This window comes from Strigops habroptila, chromosome Z (assembly GCF_004027225.2).
Source record: "Strigops habroptila isolate Jane chromosome Z, bStrHab1.2.pri, whole genome shotgun sequence".
In the NCBI taxonomy this organism is placed as follows: Eukaryota; Metazoa; Chordata; class Aves; order Psittaciformes; family Psittacidae; genus Strigops; species Strigops habroptila.
Window position 1 is genome coordinate 9,203,532 of NC_044302.2, and position 15,723 is coordinate 9,219,254.

The following is a 15,723-nucleotide window of genomic DNA, read 5'->3' on the forward strand; positions in this document are numbered from 1 at the left end:
CATTAATTCTCCACTTATTACTGCTTTTGTTATATCAATTAACCAGCAATAACTGAAGACAGGGCAGTTCCTTAGTATTAATGAGGCACACAGTGAGGACGCTGGGGAAGTATCTGCTATGTGGCTGTTACAGCCATTAGAAGATAGAAATGGAAATCTATGGAGCTGGAGGCAGAAAGAAGATAGAGTTTACATTTAAGACAGGCTGGTAGCTTGAATGACCACTGATTCTGAATTCCTGTGCAAACTGTAGCAAAAATGTTCTGATAAATAAATCATGGCTATTTGATTTTCTTTTAGTAGCTGAGCAGCATTGACAACACACAACTTGGGAAGTCCTGCAAAACCTGTGCAAGAAACTGAGAGAATACCGAGGAGGTTAGCCCAGCCTGAACTCTGCTCTGCTTCACTGCCCAGCAAAATTGCTAATCAGTTAATGCAACACGAGCATGTCAATGGGAACAGTAGTTATAGCTATAATTGTAACTTACACAAACTAAAAAATGGATTTTTGTGTTCAGATGAACAGGATTACGTATGACTATTAGGGTCTTGACTTTACTGAATGGCAGAAAAATCCATTTCAAAAAAGTACTAAGGTGCCAAAGATGTGATGAGCCTTTGTACACACAAAAAAGACGCACCAAAGGAAATGTCTTTAAGTTAACAATTCATTCTTGCTGTGCTGCAATTCAGGCTCTCGGAGAATACTAGCATATGCCCCCAGATTCCTTTCCTGTTCAGGGCATAGCTCCAGAGAGCCCAAACATACAAACAGCAGCATCACCCCCAACTTGCAAAGCAAGGCTCTATCCACCCCCATTCTCTCAAGCGTCTAACTAAAATAAGCCTCCCAACTTTGGCATGCTATTTTAAGCTCACATAAGTCTCAACTACACCATAAAACAATAAGAAATCTCATTATTCCAGTATTTAAAGTCCAGAGTCAGTGACGGAAAACAAAGTTCACCCTTTATATCCGCAGACCAAAAGGTATATTCTTAGGGAAAGGGCATTTTGCCAGTGAGCCTGCCCCCTTTAGCCTGTAATCACCTCGATGTTCCTGCTCCTGACTTACTCTGCAGAGTGAACTTGGATGTATAGTAATGTGGAAAGAAAATTTAAGAATCAACTCATGGGGGCAATAACTTTCAGTATCCCTCTTGTTATGAGTGTCAACACATGTATTTCTTCTGCGCCTCCTAAGCCTGTACTTCAGAGCGATCTTTCAAAGATGTCAAAGTTCTTTGCAATATTCTCTTCTCTCAAGAATCCATGTGACAGAATTTATCAACACAGACAAATGACCACATGACCAGAGAGGAAAAAAGTTGAACAACAAAGAAGCAACAATTGATCTGACAATATAAGAAATCTTTGCACAGACAGAAATGTGTAAAGCAAATGGAACATTTAAGAGTAAACAAATTTAAGGGTAGTAGCGGAGAGGATCAAAGCTGCAGAAGGAATTTACTGATTTTTTACTATATTACTGCAAAATGTGTAACTATATGTGAAATACTGAAACTGTCACCTAAATATCACCTGCACCACATTAATCACTTTCAGTTCAGCCTTTTTCACTGATCCCTCTTTGCATTGTTTCATCTTTAATAACCAAAAAAAAGATTCAGATGGATATTTGAAGAATTATCTCTAGGGGACACACAACCAGTACGCAGTCCACCTCAGTACTCCCACCAGTAGCTGAGGGATGATACAAAAGAGTAACTTTGTCACGATGACAGCAGAACACTGCCAAAAATTACCTGTGCTTAAAGCACAAATTTAGCTGCAGATAATTTAGCAGCACCAAGTTCTGAAACAGTAATTTGTGTTTTGGCAAAACTTGGTGTTTAATTATGAAAGCATTGATGCATCAGAGTATATTTAGGATCTCCCATGGCAGGAATCAAGAAGAAACAAACACTATCATGACTTATGATTAGTAAGCAAGTTTAATGGCAGTGAAATGGTCTGATCGTTGCCCCATAGAAACAGAGGTGAGCCTTGAACGGAGCCTGGATAGCACACAGCCTAGGAAGAGAAAATGCTCTCATATGAATGATGCTGACATATTTATTTTTATGAGAGAAATCAGCAGTCCATTAATATTATTGTCACTGAAAGTATAATAACATGCTTTGTATCTTCTTTTGCTGCTTGTGTCTGCCTCCAACAGATTTCTATTACTTTATAACAGAGATTTTGCTTATTACCGTGTTGGAAAAAAAAATCTAAAAATGCCCATTTCACCCTTCTTGACAGTTCTATGAACAAATTTAGTTTCTGCTTGAGGAGTTTAAAAATAATTTCTCTTAAATAAGCAAAGATAGTAGTCTACGAAATTAAGCTCTTGTTTTATGTAAATGTCAAATAATTATATTAGGAATGCGAAAATAAGCCATCAGCAGGAACGCAAATGCTTAGAACAAGATTGGCATTATTATTTTCATAGCCAGTCTGATAAGAGGCAATTTTACAGCAATGAAGGATGCCGAGGCGCCCATGAAGTCTAATGACAAGGCTGATTTCTTGCAAAATCCTTGAGCATAATTATGTTTTAAAATTCTGAAGATGCAACAGGCAGACTTTATTCTGATGTGGCTTAGTAAAGTGTCCTTCTGCTAACTTTGGTCTGACACACACGTATAAGGGAGATTAAAAGTTGAATTGGAAGAGTTTCTTGAAAAGTTATTCTTTTTATTTTGTTCTTGTTCTGACTTTTTGGAGGAAAAAAATGTAAAACTACTTCACTTTACATCTTACTATTCCAATGTCTGCAAACTTTGGATCAAAAATGAATAATTCTGCTTTCATGCCATTGGTAAATTTCATGATCTGATATTCCTCATGTGTTGTGAAATTGGTATGGAAATTTTATATCTTTCACCTTTAAAACCATCAAAATTATTTACAATTTTGATATTAATCTGGGAAAAATATGCCATCTAGACCTTGCTTACTTTCCTTATGGAGTTCGATTCTCTGTGTTGACTTGGCTTTCCTGCAAGCACAAGGTACTCATGATAATTTACCAAAGCACTGTTTGCCTGCAAGATTTAACAGTAATTAACATGGCACGGTTGGCACTACTGCACGACCGGCAATGAAATGCACACATTATTACAGTAGGTCATAAGAATACCGTTTATGGGGGTTGTAAGCTGAGAGCCCAGTTTATCCTCAGACCTGTCTTTCTCATTTCTGTATGCCATTTCAGTTACCTGTTTGTATTTGAAAACAAGTACCACAGAAAAATATTGCAAAACAAAAATGGGCCCAATAAGCAAATTTTATCCTCCCATTATGTTCACAGCTACAGTATTACGAAACTGAGCATTAAGTGTTCTGTATCATAATAATATATCCTTTCAAAAAGATACTCTGGGGGGAAAGCAAGCATTAACATCACCCTATATTTTCTACATGCAAGAATTAGCAGCGCTGATCATCAGGCTCAGAAGACAAATATTATTTCAGCAATGTGTCAAGTGTGTATGCACATATGGGAATTATGCATATACATGGACTGCAGAATAGATATATCAGCAGAAACATCTTCATAGTTTGTGTTTCAGTTATGATGATGACATGGGATGACAGACCTACATTCTGATTCTGTTCTTCTGCCGCAAGATGTCAAACGTATAGCCTAAAATAGAGTGCTAATATTAAAAAGAAATAGTATTGTCATATGTGATCCTGTCATCAGTGCCTACAATTCCAAATTAATCAAGAATTGTTCTTGATTAAAATCTTCATGATTAAAATCTAGGACCAGGGTGACACTCCTGGCTCCCAATGACTCAGGTGTGCAGGTCAGTCACAACAGTTTTGCGGATCTGAACAATCCATGTTCTTGTTTATAGCTATATACGAGCAAGTGCATTCATATGTATCAAATAGGACTACTTTCATGCAACATTACCCATACCCTTAATCATTTATGGTACCGAAACATAATATCATTCAGCATTAAGAACTTCTGGGTTGAGTCTACAATTTACTTCTACAATAGCAAAGCTTTATTTTTTCTGTTTTAACATAACTAAATATAAAGCTTTGTTTGGGGCTTTTTAAAATGTTTTTTAACATTTACCCTATATACCATGTACAAATGTGCTCATGTATCTCTTCAAAATCTAAACTACTGTAGGCACTGAAAAAAAAACCAGTTTTGAAAACTAGAAAATAGAACTTCAGCAGAAAGTAAGTTTTCTTTCCAAAATCCTGTAATTTAAAAATCCAGTGGATTTTACTTTTTACTGAATGATATACAGGTGCCACTGCATATGCTGTTAAAACTCATTATAAACTCAACAGAACCAGAAGTCAGTATATACAAATACTTACTAGTTTCAGTAGCAACAATAGTTATGTTGTGCCATGTATTTGTTTCTCTGTCCAGTGGTGTTGCCAGAGTTATTTTCCCATCTTCTGCGTTAATGTTGAACTGTCTCTCAAGGTCAGTATGCCGATCAATGGAAAACCTACAAAATAGACATCCCTGTAATCTACTTAATGAAGCTGGTGTAATCCATACAATCACAAGACAATCTAGGGAGCCCTCTGAGAGCTGCAGTTTTATAGCCAAATGCATTGAGAAGCTCAATAGCATAATAATTTATAAGACAAAATGACAAACTGAGACTAAAAAAACTTATAATTATTGCCTAAGGAGTAATTAGCTGTATACCCAGTGTGAAGGTCATAAAATGCCCTCAGGTTCACTGGATAACATCTTTGAAAAACGGTGCTGATCAAGAGTTAATTACACAATCCATCATGTTTATTAGACAGTTTCTATTGTATTTCACAGCTACTGATGATAATTTCAACAGTAATGTATTTAGCACACAAAAATGGTGGGCTTCATGGTTATTTTAAAAAGGGCTGAATAATATTATTTTACCAATAAATTTCAGATTAATGAAGCATGAACTATTCACCAAGCATATTATTTGGTTATAGTTCAAGCAGGTCCATGGGCAGAACGCTGTTAGTGAATCACCATTTTCCTATAAAACATTTCAAACCCTGAAGGGCTCATTGTTTTATGGATCAACATCACTGATTTTTAACAAAACAAGTTTCATCTGACAGGCAGATGGAGTTTGCAAATGTGAATGTCCAGGTAAATTATGCAGCCTCAACAGAGTCAGTTTGACAACAAGAAGGTGCTGCAGTAGATTGCTCCAACGGTGCATTAAGCAGGATGATGATTTAATGCTCAGAACAGGATCTCCAGGAAAGCTTTTATGTTTGTCCATTTTCACAGAGTTATTTTATTAATGCATTATTTGCAAAAAGAAACTAAATCACAAAATTAAGCCTTCCAATTTTTTGACAGGAAAGGTACGAAATGAGAGCGTTTAGTGATAAACTATTGATACGGTTCAACAAAAATTGACTTCAAGGGGTTTTGCTGAATCCTAATTGTGGATTTATATAAAAGCCTTTTAAACCTTTGTGTCTATGTATTACAGAACCTAACAGCATGCACTGACAATTTTTACATCTGTTCTGCATTATATCTAGGCATAAAAGGGTGAGTTAGGATACAGTATGAGACTGGATCACATTATATAGTGGTCAGAAAAGGGACTCAGACTGTCAGTTCCTCATTACATTTCGACTTTTTGCAAATATGCTGCTATATTCACTGATAAAAGACCAAGAGTATATTTTGTTACAGTCACAATGGCACAGTTATCTGAAAATCAGTTATTCCATTCTGGTTTATGCTTTATCAAAAGCAATTTCCAAAAAAAGTTCTGATTCCAAAGTTCCTTTATATGCTACAATAAACATATTCTGATGAACTCAAACTCATTCCAGCACAACACAATTGATTTTGATAGACATAGCATTAGGATCTAGTTTCAAAGCTTAGATTACGGTGTTCATCTTTTTTTATTTCAGTGTCAGATATTTTCATATTTAGAATGAAAGATACATTTCAATTAGATTGCTTCTGCAATGCATTCAGTAAGATACAATTCACATTCAAAATTAGTTCTAAATTATGAAAATTAATCAAAATTTTAATGTTTAAATGCTTATAGACTGTATTACTAAAGATCAAGGCTAGCATAATCACGCTGGTAAGGTACTTAACAACTAATGGACTTAAGAGTGAAACCCTCTGTTTAACTAGGAATTGGGATTTCTTAGACTTAAGTTTTCTGTTTTTAAACTCTGAGAAGAACTAGTTTCACTCCCTTAAAAATGAGTAGTTTGGTTAAGAAGAGTACCAGGAAAAATACGAAGTAAAACTCCAAATACATGTGCCTAAAGCTAGGCCCATGCATCTGTATTTGGACATTGAAGTAAACTGATATTCTAGTGAGCTCCACACACTCAGTTCTCAATGGTTTAACGGGAATTGTCCTGTCCTTATCATTGCTGAAAATCAGGTCACTTGTGTGGAAGAATAAAGATGTAGGTACCTAACTTCAGGCAATTGTATTTGAAAATGTATGTTCACCTTATTTTGATGTCTCCCTAGTTCCAATTAAGGTATTCGAACTAAAATTCTGGTATTAGTGAAGTCAGTAAAAAAAAATCTTACAGGATTTCACAGGTTGAAGATTTCACTCAAGAGAATACAAGAAAAGCAGCAATCAACTTTTTTTCAAGATGTCATTACTTGAATCTCTTTTAATTCTTGATGGTTTTGTAATTATGAAGAAAGAATTGATATCAGACATATATGAAATTTTTACAGTCCACAAATGAAATAAAGTATGAAATTTGTTATTTAATGTTTAGTTGACCTGGGCTTGACATAAATTCCACTGAGATAAGACATAGTTTTTCTCTAAGGATCAATCCTTTTTAAAACTTCCAATCAGAATCTTCCTGTAGTACATTATTTAAATTATAAAACTGGGAGCGTAACATCTGTGAGTTTATTATATTGCATTTCACCTCATCTCAGCCCAAGAGTATTTATTCACAATGGAAAACCAGCATTCAAAATGAAGTATTTTTAACATAAGATATGTGGCTTTGCAAGACTACAAAGAGGTAAAACCCTCTCCTGATTTTAATTTGATAAATCCTGGTTACAAAAATAAAAAATTAAAATCTGCAGTGACATAAACCTGGGAAAACTAACAGTACATTTTCAGTTTTGTTTTCGTGATAACGGTACTGTAACTCTTTTTAATGGGAATGCATCATCAGACCCATAAGCTAGCCATAAACCATACATTTCTCTAAAAGAAAATAACAACTTGAGAAATAGCATCTTTTGAAATTACCCTAACCCACGCACAGGTTATTGGGAAGTTTTGGTTAATTTATGGGTCTGCTATGGTGATTATAGGAACAACTCCACAGTGGTTTAGCAGATGACTTAAAATTATTCTCAGTCCTGCTCCTGCACTATTGCCATTGCTGTTAGAACTCAATTTGATCTATTCTTTATTTGCACCAATGTAAATAAGAGCAGAAATCCCTTTTTTGCTGCACCTGCTGAGATTTGAATCACAGTATTGATACCTCATCAGTGGTAAATCACTGCTGTTTATTAATGTCAGGCAGATCGGACATGCTACTTAGTGACAGATAAACAGCTGTACCATTAGGGATGCAGAAAATATCATATCTAGGTTTTTAAGACCTGCTGTGAATTAAGAAAATGATCAACTGCTGCCAAAGATGAAATCTCTGTCAATATGAATGGGGAAAACCTGCCACAGTGAAGCTTATCTCTCCACAGAGAAAGACACTGAAGGACAGTGATTTATAGAAGGGCAGATGCAGTGTAAGAAGAAAGATTATTATTCATGTTTTTTTCTGTGCACTTGGATCATGCTTTATCTAAGATAATTTACTGCAGGTAAATAGATCACAGTTATAAAATAACAGAAACATGAAATAAGTACTACTGGAATCAATAGATTTGTATGCTAATAGATAATGATCTTTCAAGCCTAATTATACTGTAAGATAGAATGTATCACCCTTACTAAATAAATGATAGTAAAGTTTTACAACTAACTTAGCTAAATTCCCTGGGTCCCCTTCCCAAGAGAGATGCATGCAGCCCAGGTGTGGTAAGATATGAGTCACTGATGCATACTTTTGAAATGGCTAGGCTAGAATGAGACAAACTATTGTCCATGTTTACAATTTTTAGCCATATTTGTGAAGCCTTTTCACCAGCAGACTTAAAAACAAGAAGGCCCTTATGTAACATCCACCACAGAATAGCAAGTAAAGATAAAAGGGAAATTTTGCTGCTTATTTTAAAAATACTGGTTTATGAAAGATATGATATAGTTAGACTAACCTAACAACTGATATGAAGAGATACTTCATACTCATTGGAGAAACAGACAAGCCTGATGTAAATGACAATGATTAGAAAATGGTGCCAGATTATAACAAGTAGTATCATCCCCACAATCCTGAAGACTGCTTGTGTAGTTTAAATTCCCTAAGGCACTAATGTACAGTGATGATTATTAGTACGTAGACTTACTCCAAGTATACCTTTACCATGAATTTGATGTTGTGGTGTTTATTTTCATTATGCTTTTAGCAGGCAGTACTACACATAGCAAAATGTGTTTTGGGAACACTTGCATCATACCATACAAAGGAGAAGATGTGTGCTTATCAAAATGAGATAGAAAACACTGATCTGATGAAACTGGAATAACAGATTTTGGTCAAGTTAGATCAAAAGGAGAAAATATTGCAAATCGAAGATGCAAAGTCATATGGGCATAATCATCTCTGACCTTCTGTCTTCAAACCAGGAATGGGTTTACCCAAAGAAATACAAAACATGTTTTGACAGTCGTACAACTACATGGAACAGGCTCAGCATTGTTAGTGCAGACACTAGCAGATTATTTAAAATAACTGCAAAGATACACACTGATGATTCAACTCCATATGACCTCCTACACCCTATTTTTTATTTTCATTGCTTTCCTACTGTTTCATAAGACTACTCGTGTGGCAAGGAGCATTTTTGTGATTTTGAAAATGATCTGAACTGATAAAGCTAACATCATAAACTGAATTCTGTACAAGAATTTTCATAGAAATAAAATGGCATGAGAACAGTGTCATGCAATGTACTGGAAAGCACACTTAGTATTCTGCCCATAGTTTTTTCAAAGACAACTCTAAAGCAGCACTACCTTATAGGACTGGAGGATACGTCAGGGTCATGGGCAGTCACCTGACCAATCACAGAGTTAATAGCAGCATTTTCATGCACTTCCAGTAGGTAAGTAGGTGATGAAAAGACTGGTGGCTCATCAGCATCCTCTACTACAATTTTTACTGTTGCTGTATCCTTGAATGGTCCTCCACTGATGAAGCGAGGATCAATATGAATGTTGGTTGCTTCTACCTTCAGAGTATAGGATTTTTTGGTCTCGAAGTCCAGTGGCTGTTAAGAATGACAAAGATAAATGTTTTTTACTAATGGCCACAGAGAAAGAACAAGTGAATATAATGCTGATGGATGAAAGTTATGTGCATTTAAGCACATTCAGTGAGTTTTAATGCAATCGCTTCCCACTCCCAGAAATCCAACCTGTAAATTTTCTAGGCATATATTGATGTCTGTTTATTAAACACCCTCAGAGAAAACAAGACTGGTTTCCTGCTTTTCACAAAAAAATATACCAAAATAGTCTCTCTTATGAATTATACCATTACAATTACATATCAGATAAATACTACAAATTTGTTGGTGATGACATAACTTGCATATTAATCATGCACTCGATCAGTGCTTTATTAGTTGGAGATAAGAAAAAAAAATTATACTAGCTCCACAAAGAATAAATATTTTATTACTTCCAGAACAATGTGAGAAATGCAAAGAACTAGCAATTACTATTTGTTGGACATGAGAGGCATTATGTGGAAAAACGTGGAGCTGATCATATAAGAAAGTACTTCAATACTACTGCACGTCAGGTTTGCACATATATTGCAGTTCTGGTTATGGGGTAAATTAGGTAGACATCTCTCGAGAATTTCTTAAAACTACAACAATTCCTATTTCTTTTGTTTTAGTTTGTGGGTGTTTTGATTTGTTTGTGGTTTGTTTATGTTTTTTTCCAGAAAGAGAACCATGAAACCGATTACTTTATTCTATTGATATACCTGCCATTATCACCGTTGTTTTTACTATTTTGCAGTTCCATGTTAAAAACATAAAAGGTGAAAACACAATGGGTTTAAAGGAATAAAATACCAAATAAAACCCAAATCTGGGATAGTTTTGAATGTTAGAATTTCTCATTATAGGAGATTCAAGTTTGCGTCTTGAAGCACATCAGTATATTCACTATGTAATTCTCTTGTGTCTCACAATGATTCAAATTTCAAAGATGCAAATTGCAAAGCATTGGAAAGGTATTAAGATTTGCATTACAATGTCCCAGGGATAAAAAGAAAAGGACATAGAAGCTCTGAATCTGCAATGCAAATACCAGCAAGAGCACAAATAGGAAACTTCAGGAAGTCTGTCAAAGCCTTCAATATGTGTACTTTCAAATTTTGTTGATTTTTTTCAGGTATGAATCAAGTTCTAATGGGATTTGCTCTTTCTCACAAATTCTAGTAAACGTGAGAAAACCTTGCTTCTTTATCAGCTCTTAAATTAGTAAGCTTTTGTAATTATGAATGGTGATATATAAATCAGCATATTCACAATTTGCCAATCATAGCTTCTGTATCATTTTTTCAATATTACCTTTCATTTGCTTTATAGAAATGACAGCACCCCAATACAGTTAGTCATGCTTAATCAGAATAACATATTGAGAATTTACTCTGCATTGTCTAAAACCCATGAATTTTTGCTGGAAAAAATCTGTTGGTGAACAGTACCCGCCATACATCATCTACTGTAGTAGAACCAGAATTATTATTGCTGTCAAAATGAACATATGAAACAACATTATGTTAGAGACTCAGTTATGAAATGAAGCTAAGGGAACTGGGGCAAAAGGCTAATTGCCTTAGTTTACAAAAGAGGCCACAGCATTCAATAAAGAACAGTAAGAAAGATCGGGAATGTATATCATAATTTTCTCTTTAGGAAAACAGAGCTAAATTTAGATAAATATGCATCACTTTATTATATGTCTACAGCACTGACCTATTCAGTGAGAAACATAAAATATAAACTTTTGACAGGCACTCTTCCTGACGTCTTTAATAACAGGTACAAGTTGAATATTAACTATCTGTATTCATTAAATTCTTTTTTTCATTGGAGTGTCATGTTTTGATGTTTTGGGGTTGTGGTTTTTTCTTTTTTGTTGTTGTTTTGTTTGTTCGTTTTTTCTTTTTAAAAACAAAGATTGGTTTAGAATGCTCTATGCTACATATTTAAAACCTTTAATGCCAGTGCTATAAGTTATATTCATTACCTTTCTCAGAACACAGCATGAGAATCGGCTCTCTTTTTCTTCCTCAGAAAACAATGAAAATTTAAATCTGCAAACGTTTCATTGACTTTACTAGCCAAGTTTTGTTCTAGATATGCTGTACCCCTCCATATTTCTATATATAATTGGGTGGTCCTTCTGTTGTGTACACGTGAATACCTATCACCTTGCATACATCAAAACTGTACAAACATAGAAAAGGTAACAGAGTTGTAGCCTTCTTTAGGGCCCAAATTTGGCACTTCTCATGTGAAACAGTAATGATCTCCTTGATAAGGTACACTGGAATCGCCATTCATTGAGTAAAGAGAGTTCAACATGAGAAAAGGTAGAAGACTAAGCTTCTCACACATCAGGTGATTCAAATAAAATGCTGACTTCTTTTTTTTTCTCTAAACGGTATTTGACCAGCTATTCAGCAGATCAAATCATAGAGAAAAAGTATTTGATTAATACTCAGCCAAGATTTTATGCAATTTTACACCACCAACAAAGCAGATATTAATCTACTCTTCCCCTTTGGAACCAAGGAAGCAAAACCTGCACAATTTGACCACCTGAAAGCCCAGCATTGAAAATACTTCTATGGATGTCTCCCCAGTTGTCACCTACATGGCAATTTTGAAGGACACGGCTAATACATCCCTTTTTTATCACTTCACTGGCTTGACACTTCACCTATAGATAAAAGAATCCTTGAAAATCCAGAATCTTATCACAGAGTAAAGTCTGTCTGGGTATTTGTTTGTATAATAAACATTTTTTTAAAACAGAGATACCATTTACCTTTCTCACTCTAATAATGCCATCCTGAGTTTGGGCATCTGTAGTAATTTCAAATATATCCATTCCATCTCCTTCAATAATATCATAGGATGATTTAGCATTGTCTCCAATATCCAGGTCATTTGCTTTCACCCTTCCTACTGGTTCACCAACAGCAATATCTTCCATTACTGAGAAGTGATACAGACCTTACAAATAAGAGGAAAAGACTAAATATTACACCTGATTCCAGTATCTCTTCCATGCTTTTCATTTGTTTATACTTTCCCAATGCAAACTCTTCAGACGCGCAACTGATACAAAACACATTTAAACAAGTTGTTTACTGAAAGCAGCAAAATGTGTTCCTTATAATATTCTGTTTACTATATGTGAATGTTCTTTTTATGACAGTAGTATCCTTCTTCCTTGCAGGGATACTTAGTGCTGGCAAACATAAATATTAAACTCCTTTCAACACTGAAAGTATGCAAGGCTCTCTACTACAGACACTATTGCAGTAGAAGTTATGGTTTTATTTACAGACATGTAGTTAGAATACAACCATGAAACTTTGGTTTTTGCTCTGTAGAAAATCATTCTAATACTTCAAAGATGCCTTATATAATCTCAGTTCTTTATAATTTTTTTGACCCTTTTAATCTCAGTTCTTTATAATTTTTTTGACCCTTTTAATTTGATTTGGTTTGGTCTGTTTAACCCATTCCACCTCCCTTTCGCGGTAAGAAACTAATTAAGAAACATTCAAGGAAACTCCCAATACTTATGTTTTAAAGGAAACAATAACTTTTCATAGCAATCATTACTGTGTTTACTATTTGGTTGTAGGGTTAGAACAAAATCCACTAGAAAGTGCTAATCAAATTGTCAGAATTTTTCTTTTTATTTGTACTTGCTGAAAACCTTCTGACCTAAGAAGTGTCAAAAATCTATTTAGTACTCGCAATACACTATTTTAAATAAGCATATTATTAAGAGAAAACCCTATTTTTTTTACCTCTTGGTATTTTACACTTATATACAATTAATATCTGATTTAATCAACTGCAGCACTATTTAGTAGTTAAATAGTCAAAAGGAATTCAGGGGTAGCAGATGACACCATTAAAATAGTTTTTGACAAAGGGTTCTGGACTTGTTCTTTTCTGTCCTCACAGTTCTAAGACAATGTGCAGTTTTTACTGTTATGCGCAGCTTGTAGCTTTCTAAAAATAAAATGTTCTGGAGTTGTTGCTTCAACTGTTTGTAGCCTGACTGCAGTAGTAACAGTTGAAAATAGGAAGTAAACTGTGAGGAATTCATGAATACCTGTATTAGGTGTACATATAGTTTGTCCCCAAGTGATTTTATTTTTTCTATAATGTCTCTAGGCTATATTATTAGAGATTATTTGGAGACCATCAAGATTCCTCAAGAATATTCATAATGGCTCACAAACAATGAGCAGCCAAAACAATCAAGTGCCTCAGCAGACTACATTATGTGTTCATAATTTATACTGCTGTCCACATTTTGTGGGTTGAATTTTCAGACACAGTTGATTGCATGTTTAAGTTGATATTTTTCTCTCAGATTTATTGAGATAGTTTACAAAATATTGTAAAAAAAATCTATTATGATGCAGCTGACTCCTTTACACAAATTGCTCTCAAGAATTACAAACTGTTCTGTCAAGAAGTCATAGTGCAGAGTTGACCAAAAATCCACATTACACATCTTTGAAAACCCCTAGTTTTCACAGCCATGCAGAGTTCTTCTCAGTACATTCCTATGGTAAACTGCCAGGTTAAAAACTTCTGTGACTTATAAAATGCCTCTAAATTTATTTCAAAGAGATCACAGAAGTAGTGAAAGTTCATCTTTTTCATTTCTAAAACCCAGGAGGCTAACGCTCTTTGAAATCAAACCATAAATATACATTTCTGTCCTGCCTGGAAACAATCAACCGATAAAACACACTGCTTTCTGAGTTCATTACAGTTTATTGTGAAAGCAGCATGTACTACATCTTATGAATTTCTATTTCATTCTGGTTAGGCTCTATTGTAAGTTTGATCCTTTCTTATTTTCCTTTCCAGGCAAATGCAACCCATGCTTCAACAGTGTAAAAAAACGTTGAAGACTTGATCAGCTCTTGTATAAGGCCAGAGTCATGACTAATCTGCAATGCTAGCAGCATGCTATTGAATACTTAGTTTTAAATGGCAGAATTTGTAATAACATCCAGCTACAATATTTACTGTGGCTCATCCTCATTAAATGTATTATATATACATAATAATACAAAGTTATAGTACATGCGGGTTGGGTTTTTTTTTCTAATAAAGTTGCCTAATGGTCAGTTATAACAGGGTGGTTGTTCCTGGATGGTAGCTTGAAGTCTGCGCTGGAATGTACCAGCTACAACAACTTCAAAGACAGCAAATCACTCTTTGTTGAAGGAAAACTGATCTACATTTTCCATAGGGAAAATATATTTCAGGGATCTGTGATGCAGTCTTCCTCCTGCTACCCAGTGTGCCACCGTATCCAAATTACAGGAGAACAGACATGAATAAACTGCACAGGGAAAGTACAGTTTCCTTTCTGTATGCATTCACTCCTGTGATTCCTGCTGAGACCTCCAGCAAATGTACCAATTAGTATCAGTTATGTTCCTGATTTTTGGATCAGCTTTTTTCATACTGGCAGGCAAAGGCTTTTTGAGACAGAAAAGTGCTGGTACAAATATAAAAGCCAGGTAAGCTGGAAGAAGTAGATCTGTAATCACTGAGTTAGAGCTACAGTACATTGCAAGTATAAAAGAAATGTCCCTCTGCATTCTGGTGATATGGTTCAGCCAGGAGTCTCATCTGTAAATGTTTACATTAGTAGGGAAATTGCCATCATATGTTGGAAAACACTACTACACAAGTGCAAGTAATGCAATGTGATCTGAAGTAAAAATTTATACACTTATTTTATGAGAGAAAACCTTTTATTGTGCACAGCATGCTTATTTGTTAAAAACCTCTCAGATGAGGTAATAAAAATATCTTTTGCAAATAAGCTTTTTCCTCTGCCTATTTATATTTTTCCTCTCTTTTTATCTGTATGTGCATTTTCAAGACTATAGGAGAGTATTTATCACATGCTGATTACTGGCACAAACCTATTTTACTCTTTGTGTCTTCAGAACAGGGCAAAAGTGGACTTCAGGTCCTACATATGTGGCAAAGAATCAATTTTACATTTTGTGCATAAGTACCTTGTTAGAAAAACATGCTTCTAATAAAGTAAAAATGATTAAAAGTCTAGATATGAACATTCTCCAGCCCCCAAGCAGATTCTTAATACCTTACAACTTCAGTTTTTCAGAAGCTGGATAAAAAGATAAGTTTCTAATAGTGCATTATATTGCACCTATTCCAAATAAAATTGATCCAGTCATTATGCTCTTCCCTCTTCTTTTTCCTTTTTGCCTTCATCCTTGAAATAGGCTACAATTTGCTGTAGCCTATTT

The 15,723-nt window shown here is 34.8% G+C and overlaps 1 protein-coding gene across 1 annotated transcript in view; it reads right to left on the reverse strand.

Annotated features, from left to right (window-relative positions):
* The window catches only part of CDH8 (cadherin 8), a 146,991-nt gene that overhangs the window by 45,903 nt on the left and 85,365 nt on the right, over positions 1-15,723 (reverse strand). The window contains exons 6-8 of the mRNA XM_030469676.1: positions 12,222-12,409; positions 9,165-9,418; positions 4,357-4,493 (exon numbers count right to left, since the gene is read on the reverse strand). Of these exons, the coding sequence (XP_030325536.1) occupies positions 4,357-4,493; positions 9,165-9,418; positions 12,222-12,409 (579 nt within the window). The remainder of the gene's footprint in view (positions 1-4,356; positions 4,494-9,164; positions 9,419-12,221; positions 12,410-15,723) is intronic.